Raw genomic sequence first — 22852 nt, forward strand, 5'->3', positions numbered from 1 at the left:
GTCATGGCACCTTCCAGAGGGCACCAGAGCCTTCTCCTTCTCCTGGCTCCACCTCCTTGTGGGAATGGCAAGAACATCGTGTACAAGGCGCCCAGCACTGTGCCTACCCAGCATAGCACAGACACCTAGCATGTGGTTTAATCTTTTCAGGAAACTCTAAAAGGTAAGGTACACACCGTCATTCCCATCTTAGAGATAAGCCGACTGAGGCTCAGGGATTTATACTTTAAGTGGAGGAAGCTGGATTCCAAACAAGATTGGTCTGGCTCTCCGATGAGAGTGCACCCCTGAGTTACGGCGGGAAAAGGCCATCATTCCTGAGTGTGTCCCCTGTGTTGTGGGACCAGCGCTTTACATGTTTCATTTTACTCAATCCCTATACCAGCCGTGTGGGTTACGTATATCAACCTAATTTTACCGATGAGAAAACCGAGGCTCTGGGTGGACTGGGGAAGAGGTCCTTCCCCTGCCATCCTGGCGGACACCCTGGGAGTTAGACAGATTATAGTAATCAGCTAATGCTTGAGCAGGGCTCTGAAGATGCAAAGCTCTTATTGAGAGTGCTAAGTATGATGATTAAGTCGGAACATGGAATTAGCTGCGCAGGGGGAGTGGCCCGCAGCCATCGGGAGAGGATTAGTCACTTGCTGCCCGATTAAACCGAAGGCAGGCTAGGAGTGAGGGAAACTGAGAGGCTTATGGCTCCACGGTGCTGCTCACCCAGAGCGGGGGAGTGAGGCTGGGGCTGCAAGGCCCCGATCGCACCCAGTGTTGAGGGACAGGGGCAGTATCCACAGAGAGCAGGCTGGGTCCCATCATCCTTGCCTTTCTCCCATCCATCCATCCATCCAACAGATGCTTACCCACCGTCTTCTAGGTCTCAGGCACTTTGGATACAGCCCCCTGCCCAATGGAGGGAGACAGACCTTTAACAGTAACCACATATCAAGAAATTGCTGTTCATCTTTCTAAGCGTAATAATGGTATTGTGGTTATATTTCATTAAAGAGCCCTAATTAGTCAGAGATACATATCAAAATATTTATAGATGAAATGATACTATGCCTCAAATTAATACAAGGAGGGAGGGAGGGAGTGGGGGTAGAAATGGAAAAAGGTTGGCCCTGAGTTGGTGACTCTTGAAGCTGGGTGATAGGTACAAGCTGTTTTCCTTTGTACATGTTTATAATTTCCCATTGGGGAAAAATGTTGAAAAAACACACAGGCAGGTAAATAATTGTAACATGGGATGAGTGCCATGAAGGAAAAGCAATTGACATGGTAAGAAATTCTCCACCACTTGACTCATTAGGAACGCAGACCATCTGGGTTCAAAATCACCCAGATTTCAACTGGGGAGTCAGGGGAGATCGTTTTTGACAGGATGAGATACTGGGGCATCCTTAAGCCTAGTGATCACCAAAGTAATCCTTTCTATCTCTTCCCACCCTGAAAGGTGGGCTGGCAGGGTCCTGGGGAGAGGGCTCTAGCTTTTGGGCATCAACCACAGCCTCTGGCTGACCGGGGTCCTGGAGAACCCAGGACCAGCCCCCAAGTACTCTCATCCTTGTAACGGAAGGAGCAGAGGGAGGTTGCCATTGCAGACCCGTAGCCCTCACTGTTCGTGCTTGTGTCCTATGTGGGCATTGCTTGTCTGCCACGAGCAGCACATCAGTAGAATAATCTTCAGGGGAGTGGAGTAGGAGTCCCCATTTACAGATGAGAAAAACAAGGCTCTAAAGGGTTAAAACAAAAAGACTGACCCAAAGTCAGCAGTAGAGTCAAAAATCAAAGCCTGCGTTCCTGTCAGTGTCCCTCCCATCCACCTCCTACTTGGAAACACACCCCTCATTCCCAGATCACAGGAATGGGCAGGTGACGAGGCACTAAGAGCTGCCATTTCCTGAAAATGTGCAGAACCAAGCAACCTTTGGGCTCTGAACATCAGGGAAAGCAGAGTTCAGAGGTAAGTGCCACACACCACCCCCCCCAGGCAGCTCCAGATCTGGCTCAATTTCCCGGTGTTTGTGACAGGAGAGGCCCCAGCTCTGGGGTCTTATGGGCATATGCGGTGGGTGCAGAACCCGCCTTGACAGTGCTGGTGTGGAGGGACCTCAGGCACTGGGAAGGTCAGGAGTCCCACCGCAGTGTCCCGCACCGGGCACTCTGGACTTCTCCGAAGTGCACAGACTGTAGCCTCACAACAAAACTGGATTCCTGCCTGCTGAGAGAAGAGCAGTAATAACAAGGGACCGTGGTGTGGGCCAGTCCTCTGTCCTCACTGGTGAGGAGCTTGCCCTCGGAACTCAGGCAGACCGGGGTTCAAATCTTTGGGCAAGCCCCTCAAATCCTTCAATCTCCAATTTCCTCGGGGTCCAGGGATGAGACAGTGAAGGCAAAGCACTTAGCAGAGCATTCAGCCTTCAGTGGGCACGCCAGCCCCCACCCTCTCCCCACTGGGCAGTGACATCTCCTCCTGTTCTCATCTAAGTTGGTGTTTCCCTAGAAGCGGACCTGAGACAAGGATTCAAGAACAGGTAGGTTGTTGCAAGTGATCCCAGCAAGCCCCCAGGTGAAGAGTGAGCAAGTGAGGCAAGCAAAGGAAGGAGAACCAAAAAAAAGTGTGTTACTGAGTAGGTTACCATTGTAGACATCTGGAGCTCCAGCCCCCAGGGAATGCTGGGAAACAGCGTGGTGGAAGAGTAGTTCTCAAACTCTCCTGTGCATGGGACTCACCTGGAGGGCTTATTAACACACCAATTGCTGCCCCCCCCCCCCGAGTTTCTGATTCATTAGGTGTGCGGTGGGGTCCGAGAAGGTGCATTTCTAACAAATTTCCGAGTGATGTAAGTTGCTACAGGTCTGGGGACCACACCTAAGAGCCACTAGTGTAAAAGGTGTCTCAGCATGGTCCTACCTGAGGGTTGATGGTGGCCAAGTCCGTGTCCATATGTTTGAGAACTGCTTCTGAGGACATTAACTCTCTGGAACCTCAACTTACTCACTTGGCAGCTCAAGCTTGCTGCCACGGCCAGAAAGCCTGACTAAACCCATTGCTAGAGGTCCCCCACCCCCACCCCAGTGGAGGGCCCGTAGCTTAGATGCAGGGTAGGGAGAGGAGCTACCTGCAAGGTAGTTTGGTGTCTGACAGATGGACTTCAGTGGGACTAAAGGTCAAGAATGCCTTTGTGTAGGGCCCTAGCAACGTGTACATATGGTCATAGATACCTGTAAATTAGCAAGTGTTTTGTTCTGATTTCTTTTTACCTTCTACACGAGTATTCTTTTGGTGCCTAATTTTATATTTGCAATTTGTAACTCTTTCCTAAAGAGGTCCCCTAAGTTGTCTAAGTTTCAGGGCCCATAGAACCTGCGTTATCCCCTGCAGATAAGGCTAATACGAACACAGACTCGTTTGTGGAGCTGAAAGGAGTGTTCACTGCTTGACTCAAGAAGACAGAGCACCTGGGTTCAAGAACACCGAGGTTCAATTCGCCTCTGCTACTCCCTCGCTGAGTTATTATGCAAAAGGTGCCTAATCTAAGACCTCCGTTTACTCATTTACAAAATGACAACAGTAATCATATTTTTCCTTGCAGGATCAGATGAGGATCAAATGAAATAACCCCTAAAAAGAGCCAGGCCCATAGAAAATGTTCAATAAATACGAGTATTTTTTTCATTATTGTTAGGCCCCATGGTTTACCCTTATCATTTGCCTTGATGATCTTCTCTTTCCTCCAAGTCCAGGTGGTAGTGAAGAAACTGGAGACAAGAAAAATTCCTTCGGGACTGACAGGTCGCCTCCCTAACCTGCTACCACACCAGCTCCCCTGCCCAACTGGCTCCGCCCCCTCACCTGGGCGCCTGGCTCGTTGCCGGGCAACCACTGCCCGCCCCCGCAAGAGGATTGGCTGGGTGGCGTGGCTCCCGGCAGGCCCCGCGGCTCCCGGAAGCCGCACTCGACCATCTGTTTCGGGGCGGTTGGCGGCTGTGGCTCCAGAGAGGCTGGCGTGGGCGGTGAGGCCACAGTGCTGGGAGCCGTTCCCGGCCCGCATTGAGCGCGGCGAGTCGGCATCGCGGGGCTGAGAATCTGCCTCCTCCCGTCTGGTGGCGTGAGTCTCCTGCCAGTCCGAGACCCGGGAAGACGGGGCTGAGTCCCGGAGGCAGCTTGGAGCATCCGGGGCCCGGGCCCCTCTGCAGCAGCTCCTGCCACCCCACCTCGGCTCTGGGCCTCGAGGATCGGACACTCCTGGACCTGGCCCACCAACCTTAGCCTACCTGGTTAGGCTCTGTGACCTTGGGGAAATGACCCCCAGAAGCTTCTTTGCCTTCCTGGTACTGATAATATCAAGAGTGATTAATTCCCAGTGACATTATTACTGATTGCTTATTTTTTACCCTTGATAAGCATTCTATCATAGACGCTTTCTGATCCCAAGGGATGGGTATTTACATTATGCCCATTCTGGAGAGATGAGGAAGAAACAGGCTCCGGGAGGGATTTAATTTGCCTTAAGTCACGCAGCTCCACAGGGCCAGATTTCCAGCCCCAGGGAGTGCAACTCCAGAGCCCAAGATTTTTAACTTAAAAGCTTCGTGTGAGGATTGATGAGAGGATGTCAAGTCTTAGCCAAGTGCCAGGCATCTGCTAAGCGCTCAGGCAAGGTTACTGGGCAAATCATCAGATTCATGGTAACAAGTAATGACAGTTGTATCAGCATTGAAGAGGGACTTTGGCCAGAGCTTTGTCAGAGACATATTGCTTTGTCCACTTGGGACAAGGACAGTCTGGAAAACGAAAGTGCCCTACTCCAGTTTCAAGTCCTTAAAAATGTTGAAGCTGCTGGGCCTTCTACTTCCTACTTACATTTCTCTCCACTTCTATTTTTACCCCTTCCTCTCCTTTTTACCAGTTATTGCTAGCTCCAGGGCTGAAGCCCTTTGCCTCTGAAAATGGCCCAGTTTGTGCCCTGAATTTAAAGGGAACAATGAATAACTTCAAAAGTTCTCACTTTTATGGGCTAATATGGAAACAGCCATAAGACGAGAGTTAATGGGGCCTAAAGTTAAAAGGGGGCCTTTCCTAGCCCTTGACCTCCAAGTAGAACACTGTGGTTCTCAGGGCACGTAGATGCCTGTATTCTTAAATATCCCAGACACTCATTGTAGGATCTGGGGACTCCTGCTGGATGTCAGTTTACCTGCCTTGAAAATAGTAAACTTGAATGCTATTTGCCATATGCAAGTACCAAAGTATTTTTAAATTTACTATGCTTTAACTCAGTAGGTTTACTTACATTTACTTTAAAAAACAAACTATAGGGGCACCTGGGTGGCTGAGTTGGCTAAGCAACTGCCTTTGGCTCAGGTCGTGATCCTGGAGTTACTGGATCGAGCCCTGTATCAGGCTCCGGGCTCAGTGGGGAGTCTGCTTCTCCCTTTCCTGCTCCCCTTTGTGCTCTTTCTCTCTCTCTGTCAAATAAATAAATAAATAAAATCTTTGAAAAAAATAAATAAAAAGCAAACTAGGCTCCTGGCTGGCTCAGTCAGTAGAGCATGTCACTCTTGATCTCGGGGTCATGAGTTCAAGTCCCACATTGGGTGTAGAGTTTACTTAAACAAAAAAATAATAAAAACAACCAAAAAAACAAACTGTATATCATGATTTACTAGAAAACCAGTATCCCCTGTCATAAATAGAAGGTAAGAAAACATAAAGAAATACAAATAAAACCAAAACATTCCCAATTCTAGCAGGCAAGACCTTGAGCTGAGGCCAGATCTCATTTTGTTAAGAAGGGAGAATAGGGAGTTTTAGCAAGGTAGTGAGGACTTCCAAGCACTAAACTGTAAGTGGCTCCTGTGGGTCATCAGGGTTGAAAGAAGCGAAAAGGGAAGAACCCCCACGTGCTGAGATGCTGCCTCTTGACCCCTCCCACCTCCTAGCACAGTATCGGTAGCTGACTTTCTCCCTTGAAAACACAGCGGCCAGGACACTCCGTGGAGTTGTCTGATATCCAGTCTTGGCTCTGATTCTCTTCGGATCTGCGGGGCAGGTGGGGAGCAGATGGTATTTCACAATCAGTGCACCTCAAGGCTGTCCCCTCATGCCCTTCTTCCTTCTCTGTGTCTAGCCACCTCAGGCACAGGGGAGGTGAAGCCATTCAGCAGAATTTGATGTGCACCGAAGTCTTGACCCACCTGCTCCACCTTCCCGGGACAGCAGGAGGCAAGGGGGGGGGGCAGCTCTTCCTGTCTTACCTTCTGGGGCTGGGGAGACTGAACTCACAGAGGCAACCAACCCCACTTCCAGATCAGAGTCCCTGCATTGCCAAAGGGTATCTGAACAGGAAGGGGACGTTGGGAAAGGGTTTTCTGTGAAGCAGAATGTGGACAATGACACCATCGACAGCAAGCAAGGAAGAGTTAGGAGAACCCAAAGGGAGCTCCATGGTGGAGAGTCGTTGGCTGCTACCTCTCACCCACCGATGTTCCCCCTCTGCTGGCTGAGGACCTGTACCCCTCCAGGATGGAGGTGGGGGAGGATCAGGCAGGACCACTCTTCCTAGAGTTGCCCCCTATACTAAAGTCTAGGCTTCCAGGGCCTCCCCCAGCCCCAGGATGGAGCCCATGGCTTGTCTTAGCATCAGCTAGTTCCTGTGGCTTCGGGGCTACCATAGTGTCAGCAGCATGGAGCTCTGTCTTCTGAAGCAGTAGAGACATCCACTGTCTGCAAACTGCTTAGGAGGCCAAAGGGAGGCAGCCACCGACCAGGGAGGACCCAGGTTCCCTGCCTGTGGTCCGCTGTGTGTCACTAGGGAGGTGAGAAGCGGTGTGAGGAAGAGAAGGGGGCTCCTGAAATCTCAATAAACGTCTCTGAATCCCGGCTACATTTCCAAATAAGGCAAGGCTTTGAATATTTAGGAAGACCGAGGAGAGGAACTAGGAGGCACAGAGAAAGAGGAAATTAAGAGGGCTGTCTGGCTCAAAGGAAGTGGAATTTAACCTTCTAATAATAAAAAGGAACATGTGTGGGCCTAGCACAAGAGTACGAATCGAGGCCCGTATACCATGTGTCTCCATATGTAAGTTATAAATCAAGTAGCAAACTTAAATATGTTCTTCCTTCTGGAAGCTCAGGTCTGCATCTGGAATTCTCTGACTTCTTAGAGACGGGATGGCTTATCCCCACCTGTAGGGGGGTCTCCTGTGCCCAGATTGGATGGTGAACCCATATGTCCCAATGCAGCACCGCTTACACACAGCCATCCCCTGAGTCTAGAAGCACCTCGAGCAGTCGGCCCTTGGGGGGATGGACCAGGAAAGAGTCCCTCCTGGGCCCTGTTTGCAAGTTTAAGCCCATTTAGGCAAGGGATTTGGGAGTCCTGGGTACCTGGAGCATGGCCCCCGTGGGCTACGCTACAAATGGGCTTGCAGTTAGTTTGGCAGTAATAACAACAGCTACTGTCTTGATGTCTTTTGCAGTTTACAAGGCACCCGAGCTGATCAGAACTTCAAGGTATGCAAGATTAGTTCCCCATTTTACAGGTGAGAACATGGAGGCTGACAGAGGTTAGGGACTTACCCAGAGTCCCCTGATTGTAATCCCTGTCCCTGAGCTCTTCCCTATTTGAAGAATTCAGGTGGCTAGTCCTGACCCAACATGGCAGAAGCCGAAACGTCCCGAGCAGCAAAAAGCAAGGTAAAGGGACATTTCCTGACGGCATCACCACAGGCCAACGGGTGGGCGTTAACAGGCCTGGCGCCTTCTGGCATTTGACCCCTCCTGTTCCCTTCTCACAGAGCTTTGTGGGCAGAAGGTGAGCCACGGACAACTCTCTTCTGAAAGACAACTTCGATATAGCAGGGCCAGACTTCTGCATTCTGAGCTCACAAAATGGTATAAGAAAATGCAGCCCATTCAGTTTCTGTTGCAAAAAGCGTTGCTGTTTGGTAATGGCTCATTTCCCTTTTCGAGTCTCAGCAAAGACTCAGCAAAATTAAAAACAGTTAACACCACCTCAGCAGTTAATGAGCCCAGGGAACAGGTAGGAAGTGTGACCCTGCCCTTGGCAGGAGACGGCCCTGCACCCCCATGCTGCCACTCCCCAATTACAGAGCACAGCTCCTTCCGACTTGCCAACTCCAACTCCTTGCCCATCAGGCCTCCCCCTTTCTCCCTCCTCTCTCCTCCCTCCCAGCTTTATTGATGGTGGAGGGAGCAGGTGGGAAGGAGGCAGCCGAGGAGTAAAGCCTCTGGATGTCAACCCCCAGGTGCTGGTGGAGAACGTGAGTTTGCACAGGCTCTGCCCTGGATCTGTGATCACTTTTAAGGAATGACTGAGTGTCCCCAATCGTTTGCTTCTCTAAAGGCTTTCCGGTCCTGAGCCCTCACCTGGAGCGGGAGCAGACGGAGGCCTTGCTAGCTCTCTCCCTGGGCCAGGTGTGAGCTCCAGAAGAGCCCTCATCGGTCTTCGGTGGTCTCGCAGAGTGGCTCTTGCAGTGGGATTCCCGGACCAGCAGCGTCCGCACCACCTGGGGACTTGTCAAAAAATGCAAATTCTCATGGCCTATACCCCAGACCCCGGGAATCAGAAACTGCGGGGGTGGGTACAGCAGTCTATCTGCAGGTTGTCAAGCGCTCCAGGTGAGTCTGGTGGGGGGGATGCTGCCACAGTCACCTTCAGGCGCTGGCGTCTTGGAATCAGACAGACCTGAGCTTGACTCTCAGCTCTGCCCCTTAGCGGCTGTGTATCTGACTCTGTTTTGTCACCTATAAAATGGGGAATCTACGACTTCCTCAGGGGGAGCTGAACAGATTAAGATTATGCATTGACAAGCTTGCTTATAGGGCTCCAGGGGTGGTAGCTCTTCTGTTTCTCTGGAACTCAGATGAGCCAGGGTAACCCCAAGAAGGCCTCCTCCGACATGCTCGCAGGCCACGTGGCGGGCCCTTTCAGACGCGTGGCTTCTGACTCATGCCTAAAGCCACTTCCAGCACCCTGTGACCCTGTGCCTGGTTCTCAGTACTGGACCGGGGCTGACAATGTTGGGAGACCTGCTTGATTTCCAGCTTCTCTAAGGGAAACTCTCCCACCTTTGAGAGCAGCACACAGACCTCCTTGGGGGACCTGTTGCGGTGACAGGCCGAGGCTCTGATCTGGACTTAGAGTCTCCACCATGCTGCCTCCCAGAAAATGGGATGGAGATAACCCCTGACCTGCTGACCTCCCAGGGCGATGGGGAGAAGCAGTCACTGAGCACGGATGAAGAGGTTTACATGGATTAACATGTTCGATCTTTACAACAGCCCCATGAGGGTGGGTGCTCGGTCAGCCCCTTTCCCAGATAAGGAAACTGAGACAGAGACGCTAAGAAACTTGCAAAACCGGGCAGGCCGGCTCCAGAGTCCCACCCTTCAGCACCGTGCTCTGTACGGGGACACCATCTAAACAGGACAGGTCACCGGCATCCGGGGGATCTGAAACCTTAGAACACGGAATCCTCTGATTAACTGACAGATAGATGTCTGGACCCCTCTGCCCAGAAGCACCCACACTTCTGCACACGCTCTCAGGGCTCCGTGAGCCTCTCACTGCACCCAGGGGGCCGAGCAACACCTGTGTAAGGCTCTGGGGAGGAAAAAGGCAGGACAGAGGAAGGCCAGGGTCATTAGTCTGCTCCGCCCTCATTACGCCCCACAGAGCAGGCCTGGGGCTGGAGCAGCAGGGGTGGGGCTGTGGGGGGAGGCTGCTGGGGGAAGGTCTCACGTCCTTCTGTCCAGAGTAAAGCCTGTGAGAGGTGGGCTGGGAACACGGGGCTGTTTGCAGAAGAGCAGGACTGAGATGCTCCCTTTCCTTGGGCCTCTGGGGACTCAGTCTGGAAGAAACTGCTTGCTGATCAGCACAGGCCGGGCGCCTGACCATCTAGAACAACCCAAGTGTCATCCGACCAAGAGGCAGGGGTCGGACTTGGGTGACGACAGGACCCCTCCCAGCTCTAGGTGTGTCTAAGTCAGGGACAGGAGGTGTGGGCATCTGAGGACCTCACACTTCGGCCTGCTCAGTGTCCAGGAAGGGGGGGCCCCAGCCCTGGTCCTTGGCACCCTGGAGAGGACTCACGTGAGGCATCTGCCGTGTAAGGTGTAGGCAGTGAAGCTCCCTGCCTGTGATCGCATGCCCTGCAGACTCGGCCCTCGGCTCGGTGCGCTTTATGTTCCAGGCTCCTATAAAGCCTGCGGTAACCCAGGACCAGTGACTCTGCACCGAACAGCACCGGGGCACTGAGGGCAGGCCGGGGGGAGGCTGTGCCTCGCCCAGGACAGGTTAGTCTGGCCGCAGGAGGGCTGGATACTCCACAGCGCCCGCCGCCCACCCAGAGGGTGGCCCAGGGCTCCTCCCGTCAGGAAGCCTTCTGGGTGGCAGGGTAGCCCGGCAGGGTAGCCCGAGAGAAGCCAGGCTTTGGAACCTCACAGCCCTGGGCAGAATTCCAATGTGACCTCCTGCTGACTTAACCTGAGCCTCAGTTGCCTCCTCTGTGAAATGGGGATGACCACCCCACCTGGCAGGTTTGTCGTACGTGGGTACAGCCCAGCCCTGGCAGGCACGCAATCATCGCCCCCTCCTTTACCGCGATGCCAGGAGGAGCCGGGCCTGTGCTGAGGCTCATGGCCCCGCCGGCCCTCGCAGAGCCCGGGTGCAATTGTAATCTCTGCGTCGCAGCCCAGCGTGGAGCAGAAACCCCTCGTCCCTGAGGGCTCTTCCAAGGTTAAAGTCACCAAACCCTGCCTGGGCATAACAAGGCAGAAGTGTCATCCTGGGGGCAAGAAACACCTTTCCAGCTGCCTCCGGGCAAAGGTGGGCAGGTGAGGAGGGGAGGAGAGGAAAGCAGCTGTAGTGTAAAGACAGAGCAGCGGCCACAGCTGGAATCTTTATAGGATACCTCTCACTCCCATTCACCGAACCGCCTGCCTCCAGGAGCCGGGGGGAGACCCGACTCCCAGCCCACCCTCATCTCCTCTTTTCGCTCCCTTCCATCCTTCCCTTCCTGTCTTTTCCCTTCCTCCCCCCAACTTGTAAAACAAGCAGGGGGTGAGCAGGGCCATCAAGCCACATTCCTGGGGAAGCTCCTCCAAGCAGACTCCGTTGGCCCCGACGGTGGGCCACACTGGGAGATGTTGCTTTGAGAGGTGGGAAGGGGAGGGGCCGGGCAGCTGGCACAGAGGCCAGGCCCAGAATCTAGTGAGGGAACGAGACAAGGTCAACGAGTTTGCCCTGACAGGTTAGTCGGGTAAACCGGGAAAGTGCGAAGATACAGCCTTCCAGAAGCTGGTGATGAGCGCTGATTACACCCGGCTCAATTCTCAAGGTTTTCTAGGAGTTACCACCATGTCACTTACTACACACGAGCCAGCTGCGAGGCTGGAACAACCGTGGCCAGTCAGGTTGAACTGACCCCTGGTGGAAGGACGGGGAAGCCACGAGACTCAAACCTGGGCCAGCTGGCTCCAGGGCTCAGGACCACTTTGAGACACGACTGGTGTCTACACGGCGTCTGTGTAGCCGGCCACCGGTTGATGATGGAGGCACGACAGGTGTGGAGGTGGCCACCTTCCCCGCCGAGGCTTAGCACCAAAGCGATGCGGCCAGCCCGGAAGGCAAAGCGAAGGGCAGACTGTGCTCTGAGGTCCTGCATGCCCAGCTTTCCACCTCGCCCATCCCGCCCCCAGGTGGGGCGTGTCCAAGCAGGACCCAGGCAGGGCAGCAAAGAGCAGGCATCAGGACCAAGGTGCTGGGCCCTGGGGCCGGGCCCTGAGCGCGGGGCGCAGCCGACGGTCCGGGCAGCAGCGGGAAGTGGGAGGAAGCACATTTGTTGAGGATCCGCTACCCGCCGGGCGCTTCTACCTACAACCCCGGGGCTGCTTTACCTCTTCCAGCAGCCCTGAGGCTTCTCAGTTCAGTCGTGAGGGGACTGGGCCAAAGCACCCAACTAGGAGGCAGCAGAATCCGAGCTTCCACGTGGGGCTGGGCGCCCGAAGCTTCTGACTGTCCAATCTCCCCCGCCCCCACACACTGCAGGCCTGGGGCTCCCTCCCACTGGCAGGCAAAGGCAGGGCCTGTTCTTAAGGGGGTGCACAGGGCCAGCGCATCAGCTGGCTGGAGTCTTGTGAGGACAGAGAGCATGACCGTCTCTGTCACTCTCCTTTGGTGTCAAGCCCACGGCAGCCTGAAGTTGAGGTCGTCTGTGCCCTTGGGTCAGCCTGCCACACGCACTGTGAGGCCTGGTGCGGCTCAGCCTACGTGGATTGGGTCGGGGGTGGGGGGACTGGGTGTGCCGGCTTGGCTCACTGGCACCCCGAACAATCACATTCCAGAACTGATCGTCCCCTTTACAGATGAGGAAATGAGGCTCCAAAGGCGATGTGACTCAGAGCCTGGGCCTGGTGGAGCTGGAGGCAAGGCTTCCTGACTCCCTAACTACGTGCTGGGCCCCACAACCCTGCATCCAAAGATGGGCCCAGCAGCAGCAGCCACGCTGGGGTGACCTCAGTGGCAGGGGCTGGTATGGCGGAGGAAGGGCTGTGGGGACCAGGAGGGCAGGGGCTGGGGATTGGAATGGACAGGGCAAGGCATGGAAGCAGCCCAAGGTCCCGTGCTGGGGCCCACGAGGACCCAGTCCAGCGGGCCCTGGCCAGCCGCACTGGTCCGACCGTTGGGCCAGGCCCAGTGTTCCGGGCAATCCGTTTATTTGGCACAACACTCCCACCAGGCCATGGAGTGAGGAGTCAGGGAGACAGGCAGCGAGCACCTAGGAGAAAGTCAAGGTTCAACCAGGGAGCAAGAGGGCAGGGTGGGTGAGGACCTCTGAGTTTAGGGAGAGCTCGATTCGATTCTTGTCTAGGCTACTTGGTAACTGAGTGGCCTTAGGTAAGTTACTCAACCTTTCTGAGCCTCCTTGTGTTCATCTAGGTGGGGAAGTAACCGGGGTGAAGCACCTGGCGTAGGACAGCACCGAGCGAGGGTTCTGGGCGGCTGATGGAGAGCCTGGGCGCTGGGCCTGTGACCGGCTGGCGACACTGGGCCTCCACCTGTAGTGGGGCCGAAACTCGTCCTGGGATCCTGCCAGGGTCCAGGCGAACGGGAAAGCGGGCCAACCTCAGCCAGTGGGTGGAGAGCAGCAGTGACTCAGGCCCCGACAAGGCTGCCACCAAGGAAGTGAGGGTGGTAAACTGATACCAGAGGCTTCGCTCAGAAAGCCCGCAAAGGTAAGCCTGGGCAGTAAATGTGACTGCCCACGGAATGAAACCTCTCAGCTGATTTTTGGCCCTCTCTCTTCTACTTTGAGTTCTCTATAAAAGCATTACACGGTCTCAGAAGCCGGGGTCCTGCAGTGACCTCCTCCCACATCACGTCCAAGCTGATGCGGGGCCCCGAGTCTTCTCTAGGGAGCACTGTGCCGAAGACAGCAGAATGAGGAGTCTTCTGCTAATAATACTCCCTCTTGTAGGAACAAGCATTTTCCTAGAAGCGCCCGTCACTCGCTAGCTGAAGCGTCAGCTCCTGCGGCTGCCTCTGGCTTTCTTTGTTGAATAAAAGGAGGAAAATGAAGATGTGTGTGGTCTGGAAGATATACAAGGGCACGTGCTAAAAACTGGTCCTTGGGATTAAATCGGACTACGAGGCAAAGCCAGCTTCTTGGGGACTCCCCCACCCTCACACTGAAAATACCCTTCTCTTCAGCAAGTTTTGTTCACTCCCCAAAGCACGGGAGCTAGTTCCACGAGGCTGCTGGGGTCACATGAGACTAACCCCACAAGCGAGTCCAGTGCCTGGGAACGATGGTGACTAAAAGCTACTGTCTGTCCTTCTGCTGGGAGACGCGCTTTTACGTTCCTTCCTCCCTCCCCCGGGAAGGAACGATGCTTTGTGAAATGCTCACGAAGGTGAGCAAAAGTCTGGATAACTCCCACCAGCCAAGCAGCCTCCTCCAGGAAGCCGGCCTGGTTGCCCCTGCCACCCCCCCTCCCCCATCCAAGGGCTGCATCCTCATGGCTGGCCACCCTCTTGCCCCGTCACTCCGCACTTACTTCAAATCATTTCACTCACAGGGATACCTCTTCTTCTGAACGCTATCTCCCTTCACCTGAGACATGCTGCCCATTTGTAAAACGCCTGAGGTTGGGATGAGTCACCAGCCAGACCACTGCCACCAAATGATCACCAGCATTAGAGTCGGTGAAAAAAACAAGGGAAAAGATTTCAGGCTCCTGCAAGGGGAGGGGAGATGGGAGAATTTATTTTTAGTTAAAAAAATTTTTTTTTCTCTAGAAATCAAGTTTCAGAAAACCTTTCAAGGGTGTCTATTTTCATTCTTTGGCTGGAGAGAGGGAGTGTGTCCTAGCCTGAGCTGGAGGGGACATAAGCTGCTCCCACTGGGTGGATTACTGGCTGCTTCCCAGGCTAATCGGCTGTCTGCAGGACACCGGGGTGCCCCAGCTCTTCAGAGAAGGAGTGGGTGGGTTTATGGCTCCCAGGGTTGTTGCTTCTTGGGGCTCAAGCTCTGTTCTTTCCGCACAACTCTCGAGAAAGAACTCCTGGTCTGATCTAGCTCCTTTCTCTCGGATTCCCCAGCCAGCCTGCTCCCCAAGGAACAGCCCTGCAGAAGCCTTCGAGGAACCGAAGGAATGTAAATTACCACTCACAGCAGACCATTGTGGGGCCACACAACCTGAGCGCCTTTTGAAACAACAGCTTTAAAATGCACAGCGAATCCAGGACAAACCAGAACAAAGCACCACCCAGTACAGTGGGCCAAGGCTTCAGAGCTATCCTAATGTGCATATGGGACTGGGAGGCTGGTGGCCCCTTTCGGGACACCTGCTGCCCCTCCAGTCTGGGCTCCACCTCTCTGCCTGCTCCTTGGCTGTGGTTCAGTCCACAGGGGCTTCGAGGAGATGGGAGGGAGGGAAGTATGAAGGGAGTACTGTGGGTTACAGCAGGCTGGAGATGCCCCCTGCCCCTAGCCCTGGTTAGGGGTAGAAGGGCCTTACTACTTCTGGGATATAAAGCACGACCCTGTAGGATTCCTACACCCTGTCTCAAATATCCTCCTATCATCCTGTTGGAGTATGCCATTCCCTGCCAAGAGCCTGACTAATACAGCCACCAATCAGGCTCTCATTAAATAGCCAGGTGTTCATTATGCCCTTGAACCAATGTGCTTGACGTACTGTAAACATGGCCATGAAAAGACCTCCACCCTGACACAAGCCATAGACCACTTGGAGGATCCCTGCCTGAACACCCAGGCCTGACCCCCTCCCCCGCAGACTCTAGGACAGGGGAGCCTTCTGGAGCCCAAATTTAGGGAATGGAGGATTCTTAGGAGGCCTGTCTTTCTGGGGTCCTCTGCCTAGTTGGCGGGTCGTCTCTCACCCATAGAAAGCAGGGGTCTGTACAGCGTTGGGTCTTGGGCCCGAGAACTGGCCATTCCAGTGGATTTCCTTATTTTATTTAATTTATTTTTTTATTTTTTAAAGTAGGCTCCACATGCCTAGTGTGGAGCCCTATGTGGGGCCTGAACTCACGAGAGGACCCGAGATCAAGCCCTGAGCTGAAATCAAGAGTCCGACGCTTAATCGACTGAGCCACCAGGTGCCCCTCCAAGGGATTTCTATTCTAGGGGAACCCCCTGGAGAGGGAGGGCTGGGAATTGTCACATCCTGCTGTCCCCTGGAGGGAGGAGGGCTGGGAGAGGCAAAGGGCCTGTGGTTGGGTTTTGGCCCTGGCCTTGTAACAGCTCAGACTCCACACTGGTGATGGAGTTCATAAGAGGCTAGAAAACAAGGAGGGATGTAACCAGCAGCTAGAAAAGTGCTTGGCACGCCCACTGTCCCCGTGTAACTGTGGGAACTGTGCCCCATTTGGATGTCTTTTGGTCTCCTTCAGAGGTCTCAGGAGAGCTCTTTAAAGTGTCTGGAATGTGTGCCTGGCATGGCTGCCAGCTCCCCAGGGGAGAGGGGAGGCCTGGGTGCGCTCGGTCCCGCACCGGGCCCAGCTGCTCTCTCTCCTGCACGCTGCCCGAGCCCTCCCGGCACTCGCTCCCCACCTCACCGCGGCTCCCGGGTGTCTGTCGCTCGGCCCCGAGGTTCTTGCCATCGGCCCCTTCTAGATGAGGTGCACGAGCAGGGCAGAGCAGGCGGAGCCCAGGACCAAGCCCAAGCACAGGTAGAAGGACATCACCACGCCCGTGGCCTCGGCCAGCTCGCGGGGCACGATCTTCGGCCCGTACATGAGAGCCAGGGTGCTGAGGTAGCCGTTGCTGAGCCCCAGCACGGAGGTGAAAAGCACCGGGTAGAGGTCAGACTGGAAGACCACCGTGTGCAGGCGGACGCGGGGCTGATAGTTGCAGAACATGAAGAGGGGGAGGAGACAGGTCCGGAGGAGCACCAGCCCGGGGAGCACCTTGCTCCTGGGCCCCGGCACCTGAATCCAGGCTGTGACCTGCCGGCCGCACAGGTCGGCGAAGTTAAACAGGAGGAAGGTGGTGAGGGGGACGAAGAACTTGGTGCTCCACAGCGAGCCCGAGCCCTTGTCGAGGGACTCGATGTTGGTGGAGATGGCGGGGAAGATGAGGCTGGTGATGAAGAAGAGGTAGACGACACAGAAGCCCAGGCCAGCTGTCCTCTCGAGGATGGGGCGGAGTGGTGGTATGGAGGAGTCGTGGGCTCCAGGGGCTGCCGAAGGGGCGCCGGGGGGGTCCTGGGGGGGCTGCTCTTCCCCAGAAAACACGTGGGCCGGCCAAGCAGGCCTCAGGTAGAACCTGGGGGGGAGAGGGCTCATGGTCAGAGAGCTCCGGAAAGCAGGGTCACCTGGGATTTCCAGGGACACGGCAGGGGACCTACAGGCCTGGTGCATGAGGATAAAGCCTCAGGAAGCCCTCAGACACGTGTGTCTTGGGGCGGCCACGGGGAGGCCCGCACAGTCCCTGCCCATCCTGGGGCTGCCTGAACTGCTGGTGACCGTGCCTTGAGCAGGGACACAGGGAGGCAGCACTAACTGCCACGTGGTGAGCCATTGTTTTTGTTTTGCTTTGGGGAAGAGGTGGATATAAAATAGCATTTTAAAATGTAAATGTTTACAATTACAAAAATAACACAAGCTTGATGCGATGAACCCAAAATACAGAAGGAAAATGGGAGAGTAGAATGAGGACTGCCACCTCTGTCTGGTCTCACTCCTTAGGAGTCTGATGGTTAAAAATCTGGTGGCTATGGCTCCACAGATGTGTAAACACCCGCCCCCACATATCGTTCCTAGTTCTGTTTCTTAAGCAAAAGTGGGTTCAAACTATACACATTGTAAAACTTTCTGCAACAAGACAATTCCTAAGTATATTGTATAAATAATGTATGTTAAATACATTACATAACAGCCCAAATAACATGCGTAACTATGATAGACACATGCACGCACGGCATCGCGTCTAGAACAATTATGTCGTGGCCACGCTTTCCCATGGAGACACGTGACTCGATGCCTCTCTGCTGAGTAGCCTATTCCCCTGTATGCACATACAATTTCACCGCTCCCCTACTGACGGACATTAAGGTTAGCTCCAATTTCTCTGTACTACAAATAACGGAGCGATGAGTACTCCCACACGTACAACCTTGCACCTGTATGTTAGGACTTCAGTAGAGCAGATTTCTAGAGGAGGAACTTCTGGGTCAAAACGTTTGTATCTCTAAAATTTTGATAGGTGTCAGTATATTGCTCTCCAAATAGGTAGGACCAAATCGTCTCTGCTCTGTACCACTCACCCGCCCCCTCTCCAGTCACCTGCCCTGTTGACCTCTACATGGTTATTGCTTTCTGCAAAAACGCTGACCACAAATTATAATCATTGGGTTAGTTTATGGTTTATCATCTGGCTCCTTCGATAGAAGACAGCTCCCTGGGGCAAGGACCATGTTTGCCTGTTTCCAGCTTAATCTCTAGGCACAGAGTAACCCTTCAAAATAAAATTATAACTAATAAGCCTATAAAGGTATCTTTCCCCCCATATCCTCAACACTGAATATTATCAATATTTTCAATTTCTGCTCCTCTCACCAGCATAGAAGACACTCAGGTCACTTGGCCCCGCCATCTTGCTGTGTGACCTTGCCTGAGTCACTCAACCTTTCTGGACCTCAGATGCTGAAAGCCAGGAGACATAGGCTGACTGCATGACCACACCTCAAACACGAAGCTTGGTGTGGGGTTGGGAGAACAGTAGCTTGATGATGGCTGGGTGCTGCTGTCAGTCTCCCCTTAGGCCAGGCATGCCCCTCTCTGGGCTCAGTTTCCTCCTCTGTAAGATGGAGGGATGCTGAAGCCACGGCTTTCTGAGCCCCTTGCCAGGCTGCCCATCCTAAGCGCCTACGGGGAATAAGCGAGTCGGTGGGACGGCTCCTCCTCCGAGCCACTTTTCCGTGTGACACTGAGCTGGGCACTGCAGCCCTGAATTCTGTCTTGTTCCACGACCGCTATTTAGGGAAAGGAGTACTCTTACTTCCCCCTCTGCTCAGTGGCAGGTCCCAGCCTGAAGTCAGCTCCGAGAGGGCTCCAGCCCAAGTTCCTCTGGTCAAAACTCTTCCTCATCAAGTTCTTCCACGTCTGTCTTGCGCCGCCCTCCCCGAGCCCGCAGCCGCCCACACTGCCTGCAGCTCCGTTCCTCCTGTGGCAGTGCCCGTGGGCTCCCTTTTAACTATGATTTAGTCTGAGCAGCCCCAGGAGCACGGCTGTCTCCAAAGCTCCTTCCTCAGACGTGTTTCTGTAAACCCAGAAGTCTTGACCGAAGTTTTAATCAGCAAAGAAGGAGAAGCTTCCATGGGACAGCCTAGCCCCTGGGTGTTCTCTATCTCACAGGCTCAGTTAGGAAGGATTTTGTGAGGATTTCAGTTGGAAAGTGAGACTGGAAACTAAGGTGACCGACTGTCCCCGTTTGCTGAGACTTTCCTGGTTTTAGCACCGAAAGCCCCTCATCCTGGGATCCCCTTCAGTCCCAGGCGAACAGGGAAGGTTGGCCACCCCACTGGAGACAGACCCGTGTGAAGCACCAAGAAACAGGACACAGGGAAACAGCAGAAGGAGTGCCGGGACCCTCCTGCCTTCTGTCCATTCCGTGACTCAAACATGGCGCAAAGGGCACAGCTGTGGAAACAAATCCGGATTCAAACCCCAGCCTGCGACTCACCAGGTGAGCAGCCTAGGCACATCTATTAACTTACAAAGCCTCAGTTTCCTCATCTATAAAATGGGGAAGGGCAGTAACAGCTGCACACAGTTGTCACACAAGAAGTGAAGGAGAGACCACAGGCGTAACCCGCTGAGCTCAGCGTCGCCACGCAACATGCGTCCCCGGGGAAAAGGGCAGGGACCGGACCTGAGCCTCCCCAGCCCTGCCAGCTCGCCCACTGTGCAGCCACAGCCTGGTCCCCCGGCCTTCTCTGGCTCCGTTTCTTCACCTGTAGAACAGGGCAAATAATTCCTGCCTCTCCTACATCAAACATGATAATGGATCTGAAAATGCCTTGAAAAGAATAAAATGCGAGAAAAAATTAAGGACTGTTGTTCAAAAAGCAGCAAGAAGCACGAAAGAAAAAGGAGGAATGAGAGAGAGAAAGCATGAGAGAAGGTGAAGTGAGAGAAGAGGTCCCCCAGTGGGGAGGGAGGCCTGGGGAGACAGTGGGTACAACGCAGCTCTGGGGTCAGAGTGGAATCCCGACTCTGCTGCCCACGGGCCATGGCTCAGCCAGGCACGTCGCTCAACCTCGGGGAGCCGAGCCGGGGTTCTCGCGTGTGCACGGGGCCAGCCGTGAGGAACAGGTGCGTGAGCCCCAGATGAGACATGGCCCATCAGGCCGGGCTGAGCCCCGTGCAGAAGCAGCAGGCGCTCCGCCAGCGGAGCTGTCCTTTGTCACTATTGTTCCTCAGTCCCTCTTGCGGCACCTGGCCTCCCTGTCCAAAACCTGGCAGACTCCAGCCGCTGGAGGGGGTGGGGGTGCGGCACAAAGCCGGCTTCTCATATCCGTCGGCCTGGCCAATTTACAGAGCAGCTACTATGAGCCAGCCATCGCTTGAGGCTCTGGGGTTCGGCAGTGAACACAATCCACCCATTTCTGCCCGGGGGGAGCTCTCTCCGCAGTGGGGAGATGCGCAGTAAGGAGGAGGCAGCCGCGCCCCCGATCAGATAAGGGAAGATCGCGAGCGGGTCACGGGCGGTGGAAGCACAGCTGGGGGGACACCTGAGGGCCAGGCGGCCTCACCTGGCGTACTCCAGCCGCGGCAGCAGCAGGTAGAGCCCGACGCAGAGCCCGAGGAAGACGTCTGCCGTCAGGAAGAAGGCCAGGGCGCTGTCCGTCACGTCGTTGGACGCCGCCAGGTCCACCAGCAGGGCCACGGCACTGATGGTGCCCCCCCATGGCTCCTCCTGCAGAGAGCACAGGGCGCCGCCGAGGTGGGTGGGCTGCGCCCCCCTTCCCGAGTCTCGGGCCTGCCCCCCGCCCCCTGCCGCTCAGCCTTCATGGAACTGAGCTAAGAGCACTTGCTGCTGACCGAGATGCTGCAGCTCTCACCCGGCCCTGATGCCGCGGCAGCCACCCCCAAGAGGGTATTGGAGGTCAGGCCCCAGTCCCGGTTCCCACCGATGGGCTTGTAGGAGCTGCTGCCTGAGGGGTAAACGCCCTCTGAAGTTTCACCTTCACCTCTGACCTTGGACCCTCCATCTCTCTTTACTGCCCTTCTGGCGGGGTGAGCAGTTTTAGATTCGGGGGCGGGACTTCTCAGAGAGCTCCTCTCCCGTGCCCTCAGCCTAAGCCACCCACCAACCGAACTGGGCCACAGGCTCAGGGAATGTTCTAGCATAGGCCCTCCCACGGCTCTGAGCACCAGGGAGTCCCCGTCAGTTACAGAACCCCTGCGCCGCCCACCCGCGAGCTCACGGAACTGACCTCGCACCCCACGGGAGCTGTGGCACTATACACACGTGAATGTGAGCGTGCACACACACTCACACGCGCTCACACTCTCTCACACACACACATCGCTGTGCTATCACACCCTTCCACACATACACACTCACACTCGCATGCCACCGCCCTCCCACATGGAATGTTCTCTCTCGTCAAGGGCTTTAACGTGTGACCCATGTGACTACGTGCCACCACCATTCGCCGTTACCAACACAGAAGGTGGCACAACTTAGTGGACCCAAGGCTCCGGGAGCCAAACAGATGTACATCTGACCCTTGACCCCGAGGCCTCCTCGCGGCGACTTGGGGGCTAACGCGACTGCTTGGAGCCACAGTTTGCTCATCTGTAAAATGGGGCTAACAAGGCCTGCCTTGCACAGCGGCTTTGAGGACTGAATGAGAAGATGTCTGGAAAGTGCCCAACACATAGTCTGCTTTCAACAAGTGCTGGTCCCCTTCTTTGCCAAGGTCAGGCCGTCACTTCTGGGGGAGGTGCCTTACTTTTCTATCGAACCCTCACAACCGTGGGTAGTCAACCCGTGCTGGGCAAGACTCAGAGGTCAAACGTGTTGTGTGTGCCCCCAGGTCATTTACTCCTCTCTGCTTCTGTTTCTTTGCCGGAAAAATGGGGCTAATACTTGCCCTCTCTGTCCCCCGAGGCCTGGTGAGTACGCTGCACTGCCCGGCTGAATGAATGAGTCCGCCCGCATTAGAGGACCAGGATACAGATTCTCAGGGACACTTGCCACCTGGTGTTGCACAGAGCAGAAGTGGAGAGCGACGGGTGAGGGCCTCGCCCACACTCTGCCCGACACCACACTGCTGTGGCTCTGCAGGGAACAGCCCGCTGCCCTCACGGACAACACCCCCCTTCCACCATGAGCTTCATTCGCCTGGGCGGGCCCAGGATCGGGATTTGAAAGGACGGCAAAGAGATCAAGGTTAGCACAGTGACGACAATGAGCACAGACTCTGCAACCAGAACATCTGGGTCCAATCCTGGTTCTACCGCCTCCGGCTGTGTGCCTTCAGCAAGTCCCTGAACCTCTCTGTGCCTCCATGTCCTCATCTGTAAAATGGGGATGTTAGTAAAACCCACATCCAAGGGCTCTTACGAAGATAAAAAGGATTCTTAGCTGGACAGTGTTCAGAACGGTGCCCGGCACAGACAAGTGCCTATAGCTGCTCTCAGATTCCCAATTAGGTGTTTGGCTATTTCTGTCCCTCCTACATCAAAGCTGCAACAACGGGGTAAACCCCTCGCCAAGAGGGTGCCAGCTTCAGAGAAGCTGTAATCCCCACCTGGGTGTTTTGTAAGAACTGGAGCTCAACTTGAGTAAGACACTTGCCGGCTGCCCTGAGGAAGAGATCTTAACATCACTGCCTATTGATTTCCCTCTCTCCCCAACTTGTAGGGAATTTACAATATTATCATCAACAACAAACCAGGCCTCCGGGAGCTCATCCTTCATGACTCCCTACTTTTATCTCATCAGTTATGGAAATACATGCAAATGAGGGGTTTAAAAAAACATCAGTACAAAACAAATGAATTGTTCCTCGGATGCCGACACGCGCAGAATTCACAGATGGGCTCCTCTGGACGAGAAACAACGGGGGCTGGGGAGGCCGTGGTGGAGCCTCTGGGAGCTGGGGCCACCTTGGATTTTCCAGCGTGAGGGGCGCCCGATGCCCCCCCCCCCCCGCCCCGCAGAGTGATGACACTGGCTTAGGGCCCGGGGTAATCAATCCCGAAGTGTGAGAGTCGGACTTCTCCACTTTTTCAATAATGGACTTTCTGAAAAATTCACAGGTGACTCCTCTTTTCGAGAA

The 22852-nt window shown here is 54.7% G+C and overlaps 1 protein-coding gene across 1 annotated transcript in view; it reads right to left on the reverse strand.

Annotated features, from left to right (window-relative positions):
* Window positions 1-5652: 5652 nt before the first annotated feature.
* Window positions 5653-22852, reverse strand: part of SLC29A3 (solute carrier family 29 member 3) — a 49276-nt gene continuing 32076 nt past the window's right edge. The window contains 3 exon segments of the mRNA XM_057308603.1: window positions 5653-16824; window positions 20315-20466; window positions 20468-20478. Coding sequence (XP_057164586.1) covers window positions 16170-16824; window positions 20315-20466; window positions 20468-20478 — 818 coding nt within the window. The 3' untranslated portion in view covers window positions 5653-16169.

Source organism: Ursus arctos, unplaced genomic scaffold, assembly GCF_023065955.2.
Source record: "Ursus arctos isolate Adak ecotype North America unplaced genomic scaffold, UrsArc2.0 scaffold_7, whole genome shotgun sequence".
Lineage (NCBI taxonomy): Eukaryota > Metazoa > Chordata > Mammalia > Carnivora > Ursidae > Ursus > Ursus arctos.